Here is a 21911-nt window from a genome sequence, read left to right as displayed (position 1 = left end):
GCCCAGGGGACCAAATGCAGCCATCCTGGACATTTGAACTCTGCTCAGGCCACTCCTACTCTCCCCAACCCTTTCCGGTTCTGCTTCACACGCTCCTTTCTTGCCTTGGCTGAAAGGTGTCCTGGAACTGATCGTGCCTCCACCCTTGCCTGGGTGGAGGAGAGAGAGGGGTGTGTGTAGAAACGAGTCTACTGGGCAAAGGCAGCATGCCCATTTGTTGCTCTGCCCACTTTTGCCTCTGGCACTGCCCGTCACTGGACGTGGGCTGCCAAAGCTTGCCCAGAAGGGAATACAGCTCTTGGGCTCAAGAAGGTTTCCTACGCCTGTATAAATGACAGTGTCTCTCCAACCACAGGGCTCTTTGCTGTTTTGAGCCATTACTGTAATACTTTTCCAAGTACAGTACAAAGGATTTACTGAGCAGGGTTGCCTGGGAGAGTTTTGGCCATGCTGACAGTAATCCGATATCTCTGCTCCACTTTGTGAGTTCTAAGTACAAAAGAAATCCCTGGCCTGCTTGTTTCCCTCCACCCTCTTCCTGCAGTTGGCTGAAAGACAGTGGCAGGCACTTCCATTCTAGATGCAGATCAAGTGTTAATTGTGATTTGATGAGAATTAATTAATTCATTGGCATGGTCTCCTTGTGCCCGTTGTGCCGGAGGGCGAAAGAATGAAGAGGGCCAAGAGATAGCTTAATTGGATCATTCTACACAGCATGGCAGGCACCTTCTCCTGGGTGACACACAGAGAAAGCCAGAGGGAGAAGGAGAGGAAAGGCCAATCTCGGCTGCGCAGGACTTTGTGCTCAGCAAAGGCTGGAATCCTGAGCTAAGCATGGATAGGATGGCAAGTTTTTGTGAATGGGGTTCCCAGCCTCACTAATGCAGAAGGAGGGCCATTTTCAGGGAGCAACTGGCTACAACAGTGCAGGTTAAGCATCAACAGGCAATTGTGGGTTGGGCAACAACGGGTATTTGCCAGGGGAACTAGTTTCTTGCCTGCCCTCCTGGTCCAGCCCCCCAGAAGCTTCTGCAGCTTTGTTACATCAGTGGGAAAACACCCCTCTCTGTCCTTCATCCAGACAATCCAGAAACAACACCAGAGTTTAAAGACACATTCCAGTCCAGCAAGTAATGCAAAGTGGAAGCAGTAAATGGTGTGGGCCTGGGGAGACTTCCAAGGGCCAGGAAAATAGGCCCACAGACCTGAGGTTCCAAACTTCTGCACTGAAAGAAGCAGAATGAGAACTGGGTCGATTGGGCACAGAAGCTAAAATCTCTGTGGAAGTTCTTTTGCAACACTCCCCCCCCCCCCCCCGAATTAATGGAAGTGGTGCAAGAGCACATTGGTGTCTTTACTACTGAGAATTATCAGGCAGGGGAGATTGACCTCGTTAGATTTTTATTCTTTGACATTCACAAGTCTTGATCTGCAAGCCTCAGGGGAGGGCATTGCTGCAACAGGGGAGCGAGTTCAACCCAGCTGCCAAGGCCACTTCCCTGATCAAAAACAAGCACCTGCATTGCAGGTAGAAGGTTCCAGATTCAATGCCTGGCATCTCCAGGAAGGGCTGAGCCACTTCCAAGGCTTATCCACACCTGCCTCTTGCCACACTCTTTCCAGGCCACAGCAATTTATTTATTTTTTTACGCAACAAAAACCCACTCATTAGCATTAATCAAAGCAAACATCAATTTGGGTTTTCTGTGGATTGCTGTTTGCTCTGGTTGAAATTTAAAGAACAGCTTTCATGAGGAAAGGACAACCTTTAAAGCATGGAGTGTGTCTGGAAAGAGCAGAGGAAAGGTAAGTGTGGATAAGCCCCAGTGAGTGCAGACAGTGGGGAAGAGGTGGACCAATGGGCTGACTCAGGTTTTGGCAGCTTCCTATATTCCGTACACAGCAATAAAAGGAGCAGGACATAGGCTATGAAATTAACCCCACTGAATCGACTAGAATAATAATAATTTATTATTTATAGCCTGCCCATCTGACTGGGTTTCCCCAGCCACTCTGGGCAGCTCCCAACAAAATATTAAACAAAATAACACTTCAAACATTAAAAAAATTCCCTAAACAGGGCTGCCTTCAAATGTCTTTTAAAAGTAAGATAGTTGTTTCCTTGACATCTGATGGGAGGCCGTTCCACAGGGTAGGTGCCACTACCAAGAAGGCCCTCTGCCTGGTTCGCTGTAACCTCACTTCTCGCAGTGAGGGAACTGCCAGAAGGCCCTCGGCGCTGGACCTCAGTGTCTGGGCTGAATGATGGGGGTGGAGATGCTCCTTCAGATATACTGGACCGAGGCCGTTTAGGGCTTTAAAGGTCAGCACCAACACTTTGAATTGTGCTCGGAAACGTACTGGGAGCCAATGCAGATCTCTCAGGACTGGCGTTATATGGTCTTGGCAGCCACTTCCAGTCACCAGTCCTGCTGCCACATTCTGGATTAGTTGTAGTTTCCGGGTCACCTTCAAAGGTAGTCCCACGTAGAGCACATTGCAATAGTCAAAGTGGGAGATAACTAGAGCATGCACCACTCTGGAAAGACAGTCTGCAGGGAGCGAGGGTCTCAGACTGTGTACCAGATGGAGCTGGGAGACAGCTGCCCTGGATACAGAATTGACCTGTGCCTCCATGGACAGCTGTGAGTCCAGAATGACTCCCAGGCTGCGCAGCTGGTCCTTCAGGGGCACAGTTACCCCATTCAGGACCAAGGAGTCTTCCACACCAGCCTGCCCCCTGTCCCCCCAAAGCAGTACTTCTGTCTTGTCAGGATTCAACCTCAATCTGTTAGCCACCATCCCTCCTCCAACCTCCTCCAGGCACTCACACAGGACCTTCACTGGTTCTGATTTGAAAGAGAGGTAAAGCTGGGTATCATCTGCATACTGATGAATACCTAGCCCAAACCCCCTGATGATCTCTCCCAGCAGCTTCATGTAGATGTTAAAAACATGGGTGAGAGGACGGAACCTTGAGGCACCCCACAAGTGAGAGCCCAGGGGTCTGAGCACCCATCCCCCAACACCACTTTCTGAACACGGCCCAGGAGGAAGGAGCGGAACCACTGAATAACAGTGGCATCTTTTCCCTCCAACTCTTGGGCAGACTGTCTGCTTTTCCAGGCACACAAACTCACCTTGTAGATCTCCTGATTGGCCCAGTGCTTGCACACCAAGGTCTGGACATTTCCCCCAAGCAGGAAGGTGCCAAAGACCAAGAGAATCAGTAGCCAGGAGAAGAGGAAGCTGAAGACGACACCGCTGTAACAGAAAAGACAGGGAGACATTCCTGCAGGTCTCAGCACTCCCCCTCCTATTAAGAACAGTTCTCCACATCTCTGAATCAGGTTGCAATTTTTAAAAAAAGTAAAAATCACATGAACGTCCACCGGCATTTGAGTGCAAATTTCTCCTCATAGACGTATTTTTTCAAACACTGACCAATTTCAGAGCCCCCTCAGACTAGATCCCCTGAAGGTCAAGGCAAGCACTTGTGGATAATAGCAATGCTGGCCACTGAGTTCTGACCGACTACCCTCCCTCCCTCCCTCCTCCCCACCACAAGAACACTCTCTGTACCGTTGCTGAACACTAATCTTTTATTTTTCTTATTTATTGAATTTATATCCCACCCTTCCTCCTAAAGGATCCCATGTCACCCTGGAACAGAGTTTGGAATCAACCCTCTGTGCTGGACTCAGACATGCCCAGGACTCAGGACTCAGACGTGTCTTACATTAAGAGTAATCTGGCTCCAGCTTCTCCCCTCCTCTCATAGTCACTGGGATCCTCTCGCAAGACCAGCCCATATGTGCCAAAGGAAAGCCCCAGGAAGTTGCAGAAGACGATCAGCAAGATGACGGTGCAGGCAATGACACCTGCAAGCCACCTGAGGACAGAAAAGTGGAGTGGGGACACATCAGTGAGGCTTGGAGGAGATAAGGAGATAAGCAAACAAAAATCCATTGTACATCCTATTGCCCACAGACCTGGATTCTACTGGGTGGCTTATAAGTAAGGGGCTCTCCATAAATGAACTTCTGATTTTATTGTTACAGATGGTTTCTTAAAAGCTCTGCTATGCTTTTTAATTGTTTGTGTTATTTTTAATATTATATGTTTTATTAAGGACATCTGAATGCCCCTGTATATTTGAGGTTTTAATTGTTTACAGTATTGTTTTTATATTTGTAAACTGCTTAGAAGCCATTTGGCATAGAAGCAGTTCCTAAATGAAAATTCTCCTCCTCCTCCTGGCCTTCCAGATGTTGTTGGCCTTCAACTCCCATCAGCTCCAAGCAGCACGGCCAACGGAGAGGGATGATGGGAGATGCAGTCCAGCAGCCCCTGGCGAGCCGCAGTTTCCCCAGCCCTGCTATGAGAGATGTGGCTCAATCACAGAACAGGATCCATTGATGAAGCATGTCTTGTTATCAGGGGCCAGGTGAAGTCTGACCTGTTTCCCCAAGCCTTCCGTGATAAGCCTTTGATTGCTGCTTATGTTGAGTTTTTTATTCTGTCGCTGTTGGTTTGTATTGGCCCTTGTGATTAGTTAACTGCACTGTTGTTTTAAACAGCTTCTCCTGGTCACTTGCACTTCTGCTTTGAATTATGTGTGTTTTTAGATCTCCTTTGTGTATTACTGTATTTTATTGATTTTTTTATGATTTGTGGAAGCCACGTTTTGGCAGAAAGGCATCATAGAGTTTTACATACATACATACATACATACATACATACATAAATGTAAATGAAGTGCTTTAAATGTTCGTAAGCACTCTATGCAAGCTAAATATTGTCATTATGATTTTTAAAGTATTTTTGTGAGCAATTAACTGGCCAACAGAATTTTAAAATTATCTTTATTATTATTTTTATCTCCCACTTTTCCTCCAAAAAATCTCAAGATGGGTGGCATAAATGGGATCTCCCTCTCCATTTTATCCTTACAACAACCCTGTGAGGTTGGTTCAGCTGAGAGACAGTGGCCATCCCAAGGTTTGTGCCTGAGCAGAGATTTGAACCTGGGTCTCCTTGGTCCTGGTCTAGCACTCTAACCACTACAGGATAAGGGCTGGACTTGATGAGCAGACGGGAGGGATAGAATGAGAAGCAGATTGGCATGAGGATGGGTCGAAAGGATGCATAGGAGAATGCTCCTCCTCCTGCGTGCAAAGCACAGAGCTCCATTTTACCTGTATGTCTCATAACGTTTTGCCTCCAAAAAATAGGGCCGGCTCTTGTTCTCAGCCTTCACCAGAGCATCATTCATGGGACGGGTGTGATCTGAGATTGGAAAGTCGTCTGTGATGGACTGCAACTTTTGGCCGGCCTTCTCTATTTCCTCCTTGAGCTCTGCAAGGCAAGAGCGGAACATCAGGTGACGGAGGAACCAAGCAAGGTTTGTGGTTTCTCATCACACGTTCGTGGGCTGGGCACTGGCATGAAAAGCAAGCCTGGCACCACACCCCAATGCCCCCAATTCAAATTAAGCCCTGAACCTACACCATACAGTGGAATTATGGCCTCCAGCCTAGCATGGGAAACATAGGAAGCTGCCCCCTGCTGGGTCCATCCGGCTCAGCATTGTCCAGTCTGGCCGGCAGCAGTGGCTCTCCAGCGCTTCCAGGAAGGAGTCTTCCCCAGCCCCAGCTGGAGGTGCCAGGGACTGAATATAGAACCTTCTGCATGCAAAGCAGATGCCCCACCACTGAGCTACAGCCCTTCACCCTAAGCATGAGCATGGAAGGGCTTAACTCACCTTGAACAACGTCCGCCATCTTCACCAGAGCTAGTCCCGGGATAGAGTTGAAGCTGCTATTGGCCTAGAAGCACAGAAACCGAAATGTCTTAACACACTGGGTCAAGTGTGCATTTTGCTAAAGAACAAGCAGAAGCTTCTCTTCTTGCTCCAAGATTCTTTAACTACTTACCCGGCGAATCATTTCAGAGAAATTAGCCTTGGGAAGCCCATGCAAGGTCTTCAAAACCTTTTCTACTGAAGGTACCTGAGGGAACAAACCACTGATAAAAGACAAGTGCTTGGAAGTGGAGAAGAAAGTGAAAATTGTGTGCATTTCAATTAATATAGTCATTAGTTGTATTCCCCCCTGCCCATGGAAAATTCAGAGCTTTATCTACAGTTATAACCATAACCTGGTGCCGTCCAGATGTTTTGAACTACAACTCCATCAGCTCCATTGTAGACCAAAAGACCTGGAGGACATCAGGTTCCTGAAGGCTCCTCAACTGGTAAGAGGCATCCCTCTTTCCATTTCCACCTCCCCAGTAGCTCCTACACCAGGTTGGGGAAGTCTGTGACCTAGAGGAGGAGTGGAGAACTTGTGGCCCTCCAGGTGTTGCTGGATCTCAACTCCCACAATCCGTTATCATTGGCCATGCTGCCTGGGGCTGATGGGAGTTGGCCAACAACATCTGGAGGGCCACAGCCACTGTGTAGAAAACAAGGGTGCAACTGGAGAAGATGGCGGCAGGTCTATGATCAGATATTTTGTGTGTTTTTAAAGGGATAAATGCAGCAGCAGATCCCCATTAAAATCAGACTGGGTAGCAGCCAGGTCTGGCCCTGTGATGAGGAAGGCAGATGCTGAGGTGCAGAGCTGTGAGTGCCATGTGGCTTGCCCTGTGCCCCTTACAGTAGCCTGCTGCCCTCAAATGTAGTGGAAGACGCTGTCCTTTCACCTGTATTGGAGTAAGAGTCAACCACCAGTCCAACTGGCTTCTGTCTATGCCTTGGGGCTTGAGGCTGCCATCTTGTCCTTGGCCTTAGGCAGCAAAATGTCTTGAGCCGGCCCTGGTAGCAGCATTGACAGGAAGTGACTACCCTTTTGCACACACATATGGAGCTGCTATTTCCATCATGGGGGAAAACATACCATGCAGGTCAGTACATTGCCTCAATCCACATTGGAGGGCTGCACGCATTCCCCCTTTTTCAAAAAAGACTTGGGAGATCCAATCACAGATCTCCCCTGTGCCAAAACGTTCACCCTGAAACCCACAGTTCTGTGCACCATCAGCTACTGAAATTAGTGTGAAGTGTGGGGCTGATGGCCAAGCTGGGTGTGGAAGCTTGTGCTTCATTAAAGAGGTCCCTGCAGTTAGCCTTGACAACTGCCATCCTAGAAGAAGAAAGCCCACTTTTGGACAGGAAACATGAACTCTCAACACAGCTAAAGGAAATGTGACATGAATTCAAGTCTATAAATGACCTAAAGAAATACAGCAGAGGCAACAGAACACCTGTTACTGGCCCAAATCCTGCTGAAGTGTACAAGCTTTCGTGCACCAAAAGAAGTGACACAGCTGTGTCACTTTTGCACCTTTGTACTTGAGCAAGAGTCTCCATCCTGGAGGGGCCCAGCCTCTCAGTGAACTTACTTTGTGGTAGTTAGCGCCCAGCTCCAAACTCTGAGCTTGGCTCAGGGCACCGGCACAATAGATGCAGCCTGGATCCTCCAGGAGGGAAGTGAGGCTTTGCTTCCTGTCTTTCAGGGCTGCTTCCAGCTCATCTTGTTGCTGGATCAGGGCCTGCACAGTCTTGTTGAGAGTCTGCAAATGGTGCAGTGAGTTCTGTAGGTCTTAAAGAGAAAGGTCACATTAGGGCTGCCACCTTTGTTCTGGCAAAATACAGGACAGGATGGCAGCAGGCAGGCAGCGGGAGGTTGGGGGCAAATTCTTTTCCCACCTGGTGCTGAAACATGTGACCTTTCACACATCCTTTCACATACATGCAGTAATGTATGGTACTGGACAGCAATATATGCAGGCCAGAGCAAAAAATAAATGAGCATATTCTGATGGGGGGATGAGCTTTGTTCCACACGTTAAATTCTGAAGGACAGAAAAAAATATTAGGGAACAGGGGGGATGGCAAGCCATATGGGGAGCTACTCTTCCCCCCCCCCTCAAATGTCATGCGGATAACAATGTTCGGAACGGGGGTTTCTGGGCTACACCTGCACAAAACCGCTTGTTTCTAGAGTCCCAGAGCCTGCTCTCTCTGAGCGACGGGGCCCAGTGCTCCTAGGGTGCAGCTGTGCAGATGGCCGCCTTCACCCAGCTCAAGCTGCAGGGAACTGGAAGCAGCAGCATGAAAGCCTTGCCCTGGTTGGATCCTCCTTGGGGGCGAGATGAGGAGAGGGAGTGAGGAGGGAAAAGGAAAAGGAAGAAGTGAGAAGCGGGGGGGCAGGGGGCAGGGGGCAGGAGGCGTGTGTGTGGAGCAGCAGAGTGGAAACAGGGAATACAAGACAAACAAATTGAATCAATACAGGAATTTTACATTGAAATAAGAGACAATCCTGTGTTATACAGGACGGATGGCAACCCTAGCTCACAATAAGTTGTGAATTCCGCTCTTGGTTTATCTTATTTTCCAAAATAAATAGCATATAAATATGCTATTTTTCCAGGGTAAGTCCATCCAGAGTGGCGTATGACAATAAGAACTACAAGTGTGCTTCTGTCAGTATTGCTCAAAACAGGAATAAAGCAGATTCGTGAAAACAGAAGCAGGCTCAGAACTATATAACAGAATAATACTGTAATCTCCATCCAGTGAATGAGACAAAACATTATTTAGGGGCGGCCAATGAAAACAAAGGAGTCTGTCAGGCCCTCTGAATGGCACTCACCACAGCTCTGTGGGGAGGCAGTTCCAGAGGTGCCCTCCTAGACCCAGGAGGTGGACACACCAGGAGGGCGTCCGGTTCAGATGCTCCATCTTCACCCTCAGAGGCAGTCTGCCTCTGAATACCAGTTGCTGGGAATCCCAGGAGGGGAGGGCCCTGCAGCTGCACTCAGGTCTTGCTTGCTTGCATCTCTGGGCATCTGCGTGGCCACGGTGAGAACTGGATGCTGCGCTAGATGGGTCACTGGCCAGACCCAGCAGGCTCTGCTTATGTTTCTACAACATCTCGGTATGTGTGCAGGATGGTACGGGTGCAGGTAGTCATCCCAAACCCTTTAGGGCTTCAAAGGTTTACACCACCACTCTAAACCCAGACTAGAAACACGCTGGAAGCCAGTGCAGCTTGTATAATACAGCCATTCTTTTTTATATATATATAATTTTTATTAAGTTTTCTGACACATCACAACAAAAACAAAACAAACAGAACACAAAACAAAAACATATAAAACATGACTTCCCCTTACCTCCCCTTACCAGCCATTCTTGAAGCTGAGCACTGTATACCCACCAGGACTCTGCTGCCCACGCCTTGGAACCAGCTGAAGTTTCCTGACCATCTTTAAAGGCAACCCCATTACAACAGATCACTATATTTGTCCAAACAGAATTATTTTATTTTATTTAGTTGCACTTTGGGACAGGCACCTGTAATGCAAGCCTTTTAGGGGTGACTCTGTGCTTTCATCATGCATGAACTGCAGGTATCATTTGGTAAACTGAAGGTGTAAACCATGTAGGATGTGTCATCATCAACCAGCCTTCCGCAACCTGGTGCCCTCTAGATGGCTTGGATTACAACTCCCATCAGCCCCAGCCAGTAAGGCCATATGTTGCTACAGCTGAAGGGAGCATAGCTAATGGGAATTGTAGTCCAAGCCACATCAAGGGCACCAGGTTGCAGAAAGCTGCCACAGTGTTGTGGCCTATGAGAGTTAAAACATAATAGCTTGAGACAAGTCTTGATCTTACCTTGCACTCTGGCCTTCAAAGCATCCATGGCAGAATAGACATTCCCCTTGAGCAGGAGGTGGATGGTGGTGCCAATGGTCCAGCTGACATCTGAAAAACACAAAAGCGCCACCTGTCAAATCTGGGGCAATTCCCGCCTCTTCAGCCTAGCTAGGAAGATGTCTTATGCTATACAGCTGTTATGCTCTTGTTGGCTTTACTTATTTTAATTCACACTGTGATTGTTTTATTCTGCTTTGATGGTTCTCTTGTTTTAATATTTGTGGTTTTAAATTTCATTGTTAGCTAATCCCAGAATATCAGTTACTGGGTAATACACAAATACAGATAATAAATTTATGTAATGCAGTTTTATATACTGCTCTGAAATCCATTCTTTAATGAAGACTGGTTTATACATTTTAAACTCTCCTGACATTGACACATTTCCCCCACCCCCAAGCTGCTCTCTGCATCCAGAAGAAAGTTTTCAATAGCACCCATGGGAGTGCTATTTTCTCCATCTTCTCTTGCTGCTTGTGCCAAACCAACAGAACATCAAACCCCACTCACATTAAATGTTTGGTCTGAGAGGACACTCAAGTAGGAGCCAGACCCATTCCTGAGTGCCTGCTGAGGGCACTTCAGCAGACATTTGCATATACAGTGGTACCTCGGGTTAAGTACTTAATCCATTCTGGAGGTCCGTACTTAACCTGAAACTGTTCTTAACCTAAATCACCACTTTAGCTAATGGGGCCTCCTGCTGCCACTGCAACGCCAGAGCCCAATTTCTGTTCTTATCCTGAAGCACTATTTCTGGGTTAGCAGAGTGTGTAACCTGAAGCGTCTGTAACCTGAAGCGTATGTAACCCGAGGTACCACTGTAATAGCCTGTTGCATTCACACAAGTCTTGAAATATATATATATATATGAGACATACACGTGAAAAAGCAATGTGTGACATGGCCCTGAGGCAAACATAAACATACACAGCAATGGCAACTTACTGTTCAGGTCACTGAGGATTTGCTGTTTCGGGACTGTAAACTGCTCTACGGTCAGCTGAACTCCCTATAGCAGGGGGTGGGAGGAGGAGGAGAGAGAGACTTTTAAAGGGTTGAAATAAGAGCTCAACTCACAACTTGGCATCTTTCAGGAAAGATTTGCATCAGACCTCATTTCTGACCCATGCAAACCTTGACCCCTTGCTACAGAAAACCCCCAGGGTTAGGCTGTTTCTTTTGTCTTCTTGCAAAGCTGAAATGAGACATGGAAGGCTAAGCTCTTAGCCCCATAAGGTCCAGCGGGAAGCCAGTGAAGCTTTACAGTACTTGCACTTGGGACCTATGGCTTATTCAGTGACCCAGGAAGGGGCACTACTGGCAGGGTGACATTCCATGTGAACCAGTGAACCAGTCTGTGCACGTGGAAAGTGCATTTGAACGTGAATGGGACTGTGGGATACCTACATCGGTAAGGGCTTTCCAGGTGGTCCACATTCCGTATAAATCAAGTTTTAAGAACTTAAGAAGGGTCTGCTGGATCAGTCTAGTGGCCCACCTAGTTCAATATCCCATTCTCAGTGGCCAACCAGATGCCACAAGCAGGATATGAGTGCAACAGCACTTTTCCCTCCTGCAGTTTTCAGCAACTGGCATTCAGAAGCGTTATAGACTCCAGCTGTGGAGGTAAAATATATCCCTCAGGATATACCCACCAGTAGCCGCTGATAGCCTTCATGAATTTGTCCAATCCCCTTTTAAAGCCATCACTGCTTCTTTGCTTCCTTGGGAGCACAGGAGCAAGCATGCTCCATGGCACACATTTCAAAGTGAGGCTGCATGTGCCCCGGTAGAAAACACAGATGTGGTACAAATGCTTCTGTGACTTCAAAACTCAGCCCAGATGGCAAAGGGACAACTAGAAAGGAGTCAGAGAGCTGGCTGTATTCACAGGAAACTTCCCAATGTCTTTGTGGAAGTCAGAACCTTGGCAGAATGAGAATGTCAAGAAATACAACAGGGATGCTGACTTTTCGACTTGGTAATGAAATTGGCCACAGTCCATTTTCAATCTGTCAAGTGGGATAGATTTTTATTTTGTTTTGTTATTTGTAGGCAGTAGTGTGTGTTTGTGGTGCCAGTAGCTGAAATTCATGCAGAATTTGTTCTTTAAGAAAAACAATGTGTGCACACACAAACCTAGTTGCGTTGTACTGTCTGGGAGTATCTTATGTTTACCACTGCTCCCCAGGATAGTTATACAGGAATGTGGCTTTGATAATTTTCTTTGCATTTATCAAGTTATTTGATGGGGAAAGGCTGAGGCCCTTCTTCATGTGCCTCCTCCATGAGAGGCCCAGAGGGTGGAAACACAAGAGCAGGCCTTTTCTGTGGTGGCTCCTTGCTTGGAGAATGCTCTGCCCAGGGAGGCTGCCTGCTGCCTTTGTTACATATCTTTAGGAGCCAAGCAAAAACATTCCTCTTCTCTATGGCATTTTAAACTGTGGGGAGGGGGTGTTTTTGTTTGAGACTATGCTATATATTTTTGTGTTTTTATATTGTAAACTGCTCTGTGATCTTCAGATGAAGGGTGCTATACAAATTAAACAAAGAAACAAATAAAATAGAGTATGATTTGCATGAAGAAGGTCCCAGGTGAAACTATGCTCAATCTTTATTGACCATTTGTTCTGAATTGTTTGCAGAGAGGTCATATGACAAGGAGCATTCATGTTGATTTGCTCGTGGTCGGGATGAGTGAATATGTCAGTTTCTCATCTTTCCAATGTTCAGTTCTCCACATTTGCACATCAGTATGTGATATTTTTCTTAGTCGTCATGAAAATTCATGCAGTTTTGCTTAATATACACTTTTGTGCAATGCGATTTTGCCTAATATGCATATGTTTGCAATGCAAATTTCCCTAATATAATGTATTTTTGTATGTTGTTTTCACAGATACATGCATTTTTATGCACACACACCCCCAATATGCACTTTTGAACATATTACTTGGCTGGAGAACTGCACTGTGAAATTCAGAGAAGTTATTGTTTCAGAAAGTATGAATTAGATGTTTGCCTTTAAGTACAAACTGAATTAAATTTCTCCTCCATCCTTAGCTTGCCTTATGGTTAATCATTTGTCCATCCCACACTCTTCTGTACATTTAGCCGCCACTTAAAGTTCTGTTATGTGCTTGAAATGCGCTTGCAAAATAGTCTGGAGGCAAACTTGTTGTTTTGCATGTGGAAGTGTTGGGGACCGTAGGGGCTCCTGCTTGTGGATTTGCCACATCGTATTTTGTTTAGCCTTACGTAGGCTGACTGATGGGACCCCCTCCTTAACGACAAAGAATCCTGCAGCGCCTTAAAGACTAACAAATCAATCATAGCAGCAGCTTTCCCAGAGAAAGATGTCTTTGTCATATTCATGCATCTGAGAACTAACTGGTCATTACGTGGGAAATCTGTGATTACTGCTTCCAGTGTAATTTCTCCTAAAAGCAACAGAGGGTGGGACTGACTGAAATGGAACACCAAAAACCAGGAGAAAGGCATAGAAACCAGCAAGTATGCAAAAAGGACAAGCATGTTTTCATACATAAGTGCCCACCAAAAGGAATTATTATAGTTCACCGCATTAGGGGCACAGCTTCCTTCTTCAGGATAGGCAGGGATATTTGTGCAAGCTGTTTCAGTTATTCTACAGAGTTTTAAAGTTTAAGATTGCTCCAAAGGAAAGATCCTGTCTTCTAAAATGCATTAAGTTTTCGCACACTTTGGAGTTCAAGTTTCTTCTCTCTGCACTTCTTTCTGTTGTGGACTGGGTCATTACCCAATATGATGCCCTCCAAATGTTTTCCAAAACATTTGGAGGGCATCATACTGGGCAAGGCTGAACTAGAAGCATTTTGTTGTTTACGCCATCCTAAAAAATACACATTTTCTCTGTCCTGCTATGTGGTAGGTGCCAGATTTAAACGACACCATGGAAAGCTTGTAGGTTTGTGGCATCTAAGTGGAAAATGTTTGGTGCAGGTTTATCCGATTTCTAGTTCAGCTCCTACCAGTCAGGGAAGTAACATCTTTTTAAAACTCCCAATAACAGGGAGAAACAATAAAATACCCATTAAGATTTAATGCTGTGTATGAACAGCAAATTAAAATGACTCCCAGCCAACTGAATATTCCCCCACCACTCCACTCCCAAATGGCTCATCACCCACTTCTGGTTAATGAAGCTGTTCCTTTGCAGCTTGCCCCACTGCTCAGCAACGCCACATCACCCTTTGGACCACCCCATGGCGCCACAGATATCTCTCGCAGGCTGCAGAGCAGTTTCTCAGCTTTTTCTCTGCTCTGGGCTTGCAAAGGGGACGTGCCACTGCCAGCTGCTGAAGAAGGCTGTGGCACATTCAGAGTGCCCTGGATTTGTGTCTCCAAGGACACCCGCTTGCCAGCTCGCATTAGCACACAAGCAGTTAAGGAGCCTTGCTGCTGCTGGTGCTGCTGCTGCTGCCAGGCGCAATGGTGGCCAGAAAGCCAACCTATCTTAAGCAGAGGCTGCCTTGTCCTTCCACTTTCTCAGAGCAGAAGCAGCCAATGGGGGGGAGGGGACGGGGGGAGGACGTCTCTGCATCTGAACCATTGGCTGACACACTCAGGTGCCATGAAACATCCATCTTCACTATGGCAGATTGAAATTCTAATCTTAAGGCAGCTCCAAAACATACATTAAAAACACACCAAATGCCCCCCCCCAAAAATTATGGAAATTTATCCCTCACAGGACTACATTTCTCAGTACTTATAACAAGCTACAATTCCCAAAATTCTGTTTTGGGGGTTATTCATGTGATTTAAATGTATGGTGTGGGTCTGCCCACAGTAATCACCTGCTGTTCTCACAGAGAGCAGTTCTGCTCAGTTTCTCATATTTTGCTATCTTAATTTCAGTCTGCCACATTTCCACATCAATCTGCATTTTTTAAAAAGAGTTTATTCACACATTCCCCTAATGAGCACATTTTTAATACACATTTTTGGTAAGAGAACTGCACTGCAAAATTCAGAGGTGTGTAAATTTTGAAGTATGGTTGTGTTTCAAATTGTGTGTTGTTTGGGGTAGTTTGAATTAAGACGGTTTCACATTAAAATGTGAAAAGCATCAAACTCCACCCCCCATCCCTAAGAACAGCTCAGTGCACTGAACCACCAGCCTCCCAACATTTCTGATCCTGATCTGCCTTCCTCAGAATTTCACCTTCATCCTGACTCATCTCTGCCCTGTCCCACACCCACTGGGCTGGAAAACCACTTCCCTGGGCCTCAGCACCCAATACTTTGAGCACAGACCTTCTTGAAAACAAGTAACAGGAGTCTTGTAAAGCAACCTAGAGGCACTTACGCCCGAGAGCACCACATAGGTCCAACTTTGCAGTCATGATTCTATACCTGGACATCTTAGTAGTAAAGAGACAAAATTTCCTGGCAATAATGACTCATAGCAAAAGTGGATGGGCAGAGAAAGAGACAAGAAGTGTTGCCAACTTACTCGGGGGACCCAGTTCATGTGGTGCCTCAAAACCTGCAGGGTGTTTAGTGCATCCCGGGTTCCAGGCTCCAACTCTTCTTTCACCTTCTGATTGGCAGCAAAAGCACAGATAACACCACCTCTGTAAGAAATGTGGTACAAGCATATTATAAATAGTGATCGCCTCTGTCTGACTATGCACATCTCTTATTTTGGTTACTGAATACTGGATGACTGGCAAGCAACTGAACATGTGGGAACTGTATCCATGTATACATACACAGTGGAGTAGAAATACTATCAGGCAGAGTGATTGCTCATTCACACATTGATTTGCAGCCATCAGGTGATGGGCCTGTAGTCTGCCTCCCAGGCAGTTTTCATGTCATGCCAGCATTCTGTACTTCCAGGGTTACTGACTTACTTCCCTCCCTTTCCTCCAAGGAACTCATGGTGGCAAACATGGTTACCTCCTGTTTTAGCATCATAACAGCCCTGTGGGGTAGGTTATACTGACTTACTCAAGGTCCCTTCATGAGCTTCATGGCCAAGTGGGGATTTGAACTCTGATCTCCCCAGTCCAACATTCTAACCACGGCACCACAGTTGGTCCAAGCCTGCCTTTAACCTTCTCAGACTGAGGACCATCTCCAAACCCAGCCTGCAATATGGGACAATTCTCTGCTTGGCAGATCTGACATTTCTTTCTCATTTGCGCTTTAGTTTTCTCATTAGTCTTTTCTTTCTCCATTCCACACATCTTTTCTCCTTTAAAAATAAACCCTACACAACAAAAAAGAGAGGGTGGTGCTGGCTCTAAAATCCACATGAAGTTGCAGCATCGTCCACTTGAGAGTCCTGACTCACTAGCTGAAGGCCAAAATGCTAAATTAACAAGGAACACTAATCTGCCTACAATGTCTCTGCAAACATCTTGAACCACTGACGGTGCTGGCATAACTTGTCCACAACAAATCAGGATGCACAGAAACCTGGGGAAAGTGGTTTGTGAAAGGAAGGAAGGGAAGAAGGAATGGGGCTTATAGGAATGGTGCTTTGAGGGTTATAGGGAGCCCCACCTGCAAAGCTTCAAGGCAAGTTAAATAGCCAAATGAGTTTGGTCAACCATGAAGCCCAGTGAGTGAGTGACCTTGGGCCGGTCACTGTCTCTCAAGCTAGTCTACTGCACAGGGTTGTTGTGAGGATAAAATGGGGAGCAGGGAAGAACTGTGTACACCACCATGAGCTCCTTAAAGGAAAGGTGGGACAGAATTGGGAGGAGGAGGAGACAAAAAGGTGGTGGACCAGATGGGCCACTGGTCTGATTCAGGCCAGTTCTTGTCCTTCTTATGCTCCTGTGCTCTTAGACACTGGTGGGCAAGAGTTATGCAGTTTGAGACTCTAACTCCCATCTTCCCTGGCCCTGACCATTGGCCATGCTGGCTGGTGCTGATGGAAGCCCAACACAATCAGGAAGGCCTAATTCCTTATTTAAAGCTATGTAGGTAAAACAACAACCACCACCACCACCCAGAACCTCTAAATATGCCTGGTAGGAAATGGGAAAGCCTGTGCAGGTGTTCAATGACAAGCTTTACATCCTCCCCAGAAAGTTTCATCTCCTTTCCCCTCCGTGTAACTGTCAGTCCTACAAGCAGCCCTCCCACCACCACCGCCGCCATTGCACGGATGTCGTGGACTAGCTCAGGTCCTCACTTACAGGATGACAAGCGTGGTCAGGAGCAGGCAGAACATGAGGAGGTTGCGCTGGCAGAGAAGGGAGCGGCGGTATGCTTTGATCCGCCCGCCACAGTGCCTGTGCTTCCGGCAGCAGCAGAGGCACAACCCGGTCATGGGCACCGCCACAAAATAGATGACAGCAATTGTGGCACAGATGATGTATCCTGTTTGATACTGGAGGATCTGGAGAGGAAAGCAAGAGTCCTTCAGAGACTGATCGCTGGTCTCTCTTACCACCACCACTCTGCTTGGTTTCTGTGACCCCTGAGGCCATATTCACACCACACATTTAAAGCACTATCATATCACTTTAAACACTTGTGGCTTTTCCCAAAGAGTTCTGGGAGCTGTAGTCAGTTAAGGATGCTGAAAGTGGTTAGGAAAGCCCCAAGTCCCATCCCAGAGCTACAATTCCCACAGTGGTTCAACAATCAGTCTCTCTTCCTATGGAACTCTGGGAATTCTAGGTCTATGAGAGTAATGGGGGTCTCCTAAAAAGTTTCAGCACCCCTAAGAAACTACAGCTCCCAGAATTCACCGGGGGCTTTTTAAAGTGGTATTATAGTGCTTTAGGTGTATGGTGTGAATGTAGCCTTAGTTATGATGCTCATTGTAATTGAAAAATGTCCATTGTTAAGAAGGATTACGTTGGAGAGGGGACATGTGGACTCCTTGTATGCTGGAATCTCATGTTATCAGTGGAGAACCAAGGAGACAAGATTTCCAGAGTAGTCAGCCATGATAGCTTTTTTGCAGCAAAACCAAGGAAGAGCCTTGGTATTAGCTTTTGTGGGTTACAGACCCCTGGGCAAGAGGGTGGCACTTGAGGAGGTCTACCTAGGAAGGAATTAGTTTAGGGCTGCCGTAAGTCTGGAATTTCCCAGACATATCTAGGGGGGCAGCCCCCTCCCATCTGGGTGGATTTTTGCATTTTGAATTAAATGTCCAGGTTTGAGGGGTGGGTTGCTTTTTATTTTTATGTTTTTGTTTTGTGCATGCTCAGAAGGCACTGTGCCCCGGAAGAGGAAGCAGGCATCGGGTGGCCTGGAGCAGCCTGCTGGGGGTCGTGCCAGGCTTGGTGTTGTTCCTGGCCGCCCATCATGAGCCGGAGGCTGAAGACAGCAAAGGTAAGAGAGGTGGGGGGTGCCCTGATGGTGGGGGTCTGGGTTTTTGATCCCTGGAATATGGCAACCCTAGATGAGTTGAGATGGGAAGGACTCCCATGTCTTCTGTTATAATCTTCTCTTAACAACATCCTCAGGTTTACTGCCCACCAACTCCAAGTCCTCGCCGTTTCTTAAATATCTGCTAATGTCAAATCTCTTTCAACTGTCTACACAGCCTCCAAACACCGTTCCCCAGCTATACCTCCACTTGAGCCCATGTCTCCTGTGGAAGCCATGTGTGCATAAGCCTCAGAACTGTAGGTGGGCATATAAATAAGAAAATACCTAAGAAACTAAACTGTGGTATCCAACATGGACTCCGAGCTCACAAAATGGTGGACTTCCTCCCCCTAAGTGGACTTCCCTCCTCTGTTTTTCCTTACCCGTGAAGTATTAGCAGACGGTGGGTCATTTAGGGCATCCCTCAGCAACTCTGTGGAAGAAGACACATTAGTTGCAGAATATTCAAACATTGCCATAGCAACCCACCCCTCAACACCTTTGCCCACGGCCTGTGCTTCTCTTCGTAAAGGGAAGATCCAGTTCAGCCCCAGTTTTGTGTACTTCTAAAACCCTGATTTTTTAAAATAAAAATCTTTAAAAATAAAATTCTTAACACCTTCCTTCCTTCCATCGCAATGGTAGGAGTGTGTTTATCTAGCCTTTCAAATGTCTCCCCAGAAATGCGGAACAGTATCAGGGCAACCACGGTTCCTACAGAACTGACAAGCCACTTCATTGACCTTTCTTCTCTTTGAAAAATTATTTTGGCATTCTATACCTTATTCCAAAAGAAACATGAATACAGTCAACCTGCCAGGCTGCTCTCTCATGGTTAAGAGTTGCCATCTTTAAACTTGACAAACAATGGGAAGCCCAACCATTCATAACATCAATGGAGCAAATTGTTGTTTTTTCTTTTATTAGCATAATCACTGAGGAGCTTCCTGTGACTATGATTAATTGTGGGTACCTATTATTTGTCTTTTTATTATACACAATTTGAGAAAAGGGCTTGTTCCCTTTGGTTATTAGAGCCTCTCTCTTTTTGCATGGAAATGACATGGAAATGTAGACCGCAACTCTGTCAACAGAGGCTGTTGATCCGTTCACAGATGGATCCTGTACATGTTTACTTGCAAAATGTCTCACTAAGTTCTATGAGGCTTACTCACAAGGAAGTGTGCATATAATTGCACTCACACACTACAATCCTGATAATATTTACTTTGAAGTAATTTGTACAGAGTTCAAACCCCGGTAAGTGTGAATAGGACTAGAGCTCAACAGTTCAAGCTTAAACATGTCTACTCATAAGTAAGTTCCTGAATGCAGGCAAGTAGGTACAAGTTTGCAGTCCTGTCTCCTAAGCAGTGACGACATTGGCTTACTTGAGGGATTCATAGAATCATAGAATCATAGAGTTGAAAGAGACCACAAGGGCCATCGAGTCCAACCCCCTGCCAAGCAGGAAACACCTTCAGAGCACTCCTGACATATGGTTGTCAAGCCTCTGCTTAAAGACCTCCAAAGAAGGAGACTCCACCACACTCCTTGGCAGCAAATTCCACTGTCAAACAGCTCTTACTGTCAGGAAGTTCTTCCTAATGTTTAGGTGGAATCTTCTTTCTTGTAGTTTGGATCCATTGCTCCGTGTCCGCTTCTCTGGAGCAGCAGAAAACAACCTTTCTCCCTCCTCTATGTGACATCCTTTTATATATTTGAACATGGCTATTATATCACCCCTTAACCTCCTCTTCTCCAGGCTAAACATGCCCAGCTCCCTTAGCCGTTCTTCATAAGGCATCGTTTCCAGGCCTTTGACCATTTTGGTTGCCCTCCTCTGGACACATTCCAGTTTGTCAGTGTCCTTCTTGAACTGTGGTGCCCAGAACTGGACACAGTACTCCAGGTGAGGTCTGACCAGAGCAGAATACAGTGGCACTATTACTTCCCTTGATCTAGATGCTATACTCCTATTGATGCAGCCCAGAATTGCATTGGCTTTTTAAGCTGCCGCGTCACACTGTTGGCTCATGTCAAGTTTGTGGTCAACCAAGACTCCTAGATCCTTTGCACATGTACTGCTCTCAAGCTAGGTGTCACCCATCTTGTATTTGTGCCTCTCATTTTCCCCCCCAAGTGCAATACTTTACATTTCTCCCTGTTAAAATTCATCTTGTTTGTTTTGGCCCAGTTCTCTAATCTGTCAAGGTCGTTTTGAAGTGTGATCCTGTCCTCTGGGGTGTGAGCCACCCCTCCCAGTTTGGTGTCATCTGCAAATTTGATCAGGATGCCCTTGAGTCCATCATACAAGTCGTTGATAAAGATGTTGAATAAGACCGGGCCCAAGACAGAACCCTGTGGCACCCCACTAGTCACTCTTCTCCAGGATGAAGAGGAACCATTGATGAGCACCCTTTGGGTTCGGTCAGTCAGCCAGTTACAACTCCACTGAGTGGTAGCATAGTCAAGACCACATTTTACCAGCTTCTTTACAAGAATATCATGGGGCACCTTGTCAAATGCCTTGCTGAAATCAAGGTAGGCTACATCCACTGCGTTCCCTTCATCTACCAGGCTTGTAATTCTGTCAAAAAATGAGATCAGGTTTGACTTGTTCCTCCATACAAGGACCATTCATATAGAAAACTAACATGTCAGGATCTAGCCTACCCATCTTTCTAGGTGCAGGATGAGAGGAACATTTTCATATGGAGGAGCAGTCGGTCACAAGAGCATTCACCTATAGCAGGAGTAACCATTGTGCTGCCCTTCACATATCCGTCACTGCAGCTCTCAGCAGCCCGAGCAGTGCTGGATTTACGTACAAGCTTAACCAGCTATAGCTTAGGGCCCCACTCTCTTGGGCCCCCCAAAAAATTTAAAAGAAAAGAAACTGGATGTACATTTCCAAAATATACTATAAAAAACAAATAAAATTGCTTTAGATACTCATTAAGTCCATAAATTACCACATAGCATATATTCAACACAAAAAAGCGACAATTTGTTGTTGACAAAGGACAGCTGGACATATAAAGGACCCCATTACTTTCAGTAGCTTAGGACCTCATCAGACCTAAATCCGACCCTGAGCCCAAGCCAAGATGACCAGTGGCCTGTGGATGATGGGCGTCATAGCCCAACAACATCTGAGGTGAGGGGCTGCACATTAGCTACCCCTGGCCCACAGTCCTAAGTGGTGCAACTCATCTCTGTATGCCTCAATTCCCCACTCCCACTAGGGTGTTAGCATCTACCTTAATATGTAGGGGAGGGCAGTTAGTTCTGAAAAATAGTTTTGGAGAGGAGGTTAACCCCTCAGTGTTGCCTGAGCAACCTGGCAGCTGCTCACCATAGCTGCAAAGAAAGGAAAAGGGCAATCCGGTTGTGCATCACCTTCTTCTCACATACTTTGGCCATGAGAACCAGGCCCTCAGAGGGTCTAAATCAGGGGTAGTCAATATGGTGTATCCAGACATTGGGGATTACAGCTTCCATAACCCTTCAACACTGGCCAGGTTTATGCGAGTTGTAGTTTATATAGAGAAGGAAGAGAAATCCAGCTCAGCTTGCATTTAATGGTGAATCAACCTAATCAGCACTTTCTGAAACAATACACCTACCAAAACACAGCCATCCTATGAAATGCACTTTTCTGAATCCCGCAGTGCAGTTTTCCAGCCAAGTAATGTGTACAAAGAAAGAGGAGAGCGTGCAGAAAACTGCAAAAGTTAGTGAAGATGACATACAAGAATGTGCTCCATTGGTGGAAATTGCACCATGAAAATGTGTA

General features: G+C 46.3%; 1 protein-coding gene across 1 annotated transcript in view; it reads right to left on the bottom strand.

Moving 5' to 3' along the window:
* PROM2 (prominin 2) overlaps window positions 1-21911 on the bottom strand; it is a 45090-nt gene that overhangs the window by 20457 nt on the left and 2722 nt on the right. The window contains exons 2-12 of the mRNA XM_081870004.1: window positions 18496-18545; window positions 16927-17129; window positions 15228-15348; window positions 10676-10739; window positions 9686-9775; window positions 7405-7604; window positions 5937-6011; window positions 5765-5828; window positions 5199-5358; window positions 3740-3892; window positions 3141-3264 (exon numbers count right to left, since the gene is read on the bottom strand). Of these exons, the coding sequence (XP_081726130.1) occupies window positions 3141-3264; window positions 3740-3892; window positions 5199-5358; window positions 5765-5828; window positions 5937-6011; window positions 7405-7604; window positions 9686-9775; window positions 10676-10739; window positions 15228-15348; window positions 16927-17129; window positions 18496-18545 (1304 nt within the window). The remainder of the gene's footprint in view (window positions 1-3140; window positions 3265-3739; window positions 3893-5198; window positions 5359-5764; window positions 5829-5936; window positions 6012-7404; window positions 7605-9685; window positions 9776-10675; window positions 10740-15227; window positions 15349-16926; window positions 17130-18495; window positions 18546-21911) is intronic.

The sequence above is a fragment of the Podarcis erhardii genome (assembly GCF_964252035.2).
Source record: "Podarcis erhardii genome assembly, chromosome: 7".
NCBI classification, from domain to species: domain Eukaryota; kingdom Metazoa; phylum Chordata; class Lepidosauria; order Squamata; family Lacertidae; genus Podarcis; species Podarcis erhardii.
Note: the sequence above shows the minus strand (reverse complement) of the source record. Positions and strands in the feature narration are given on the sequence as shown.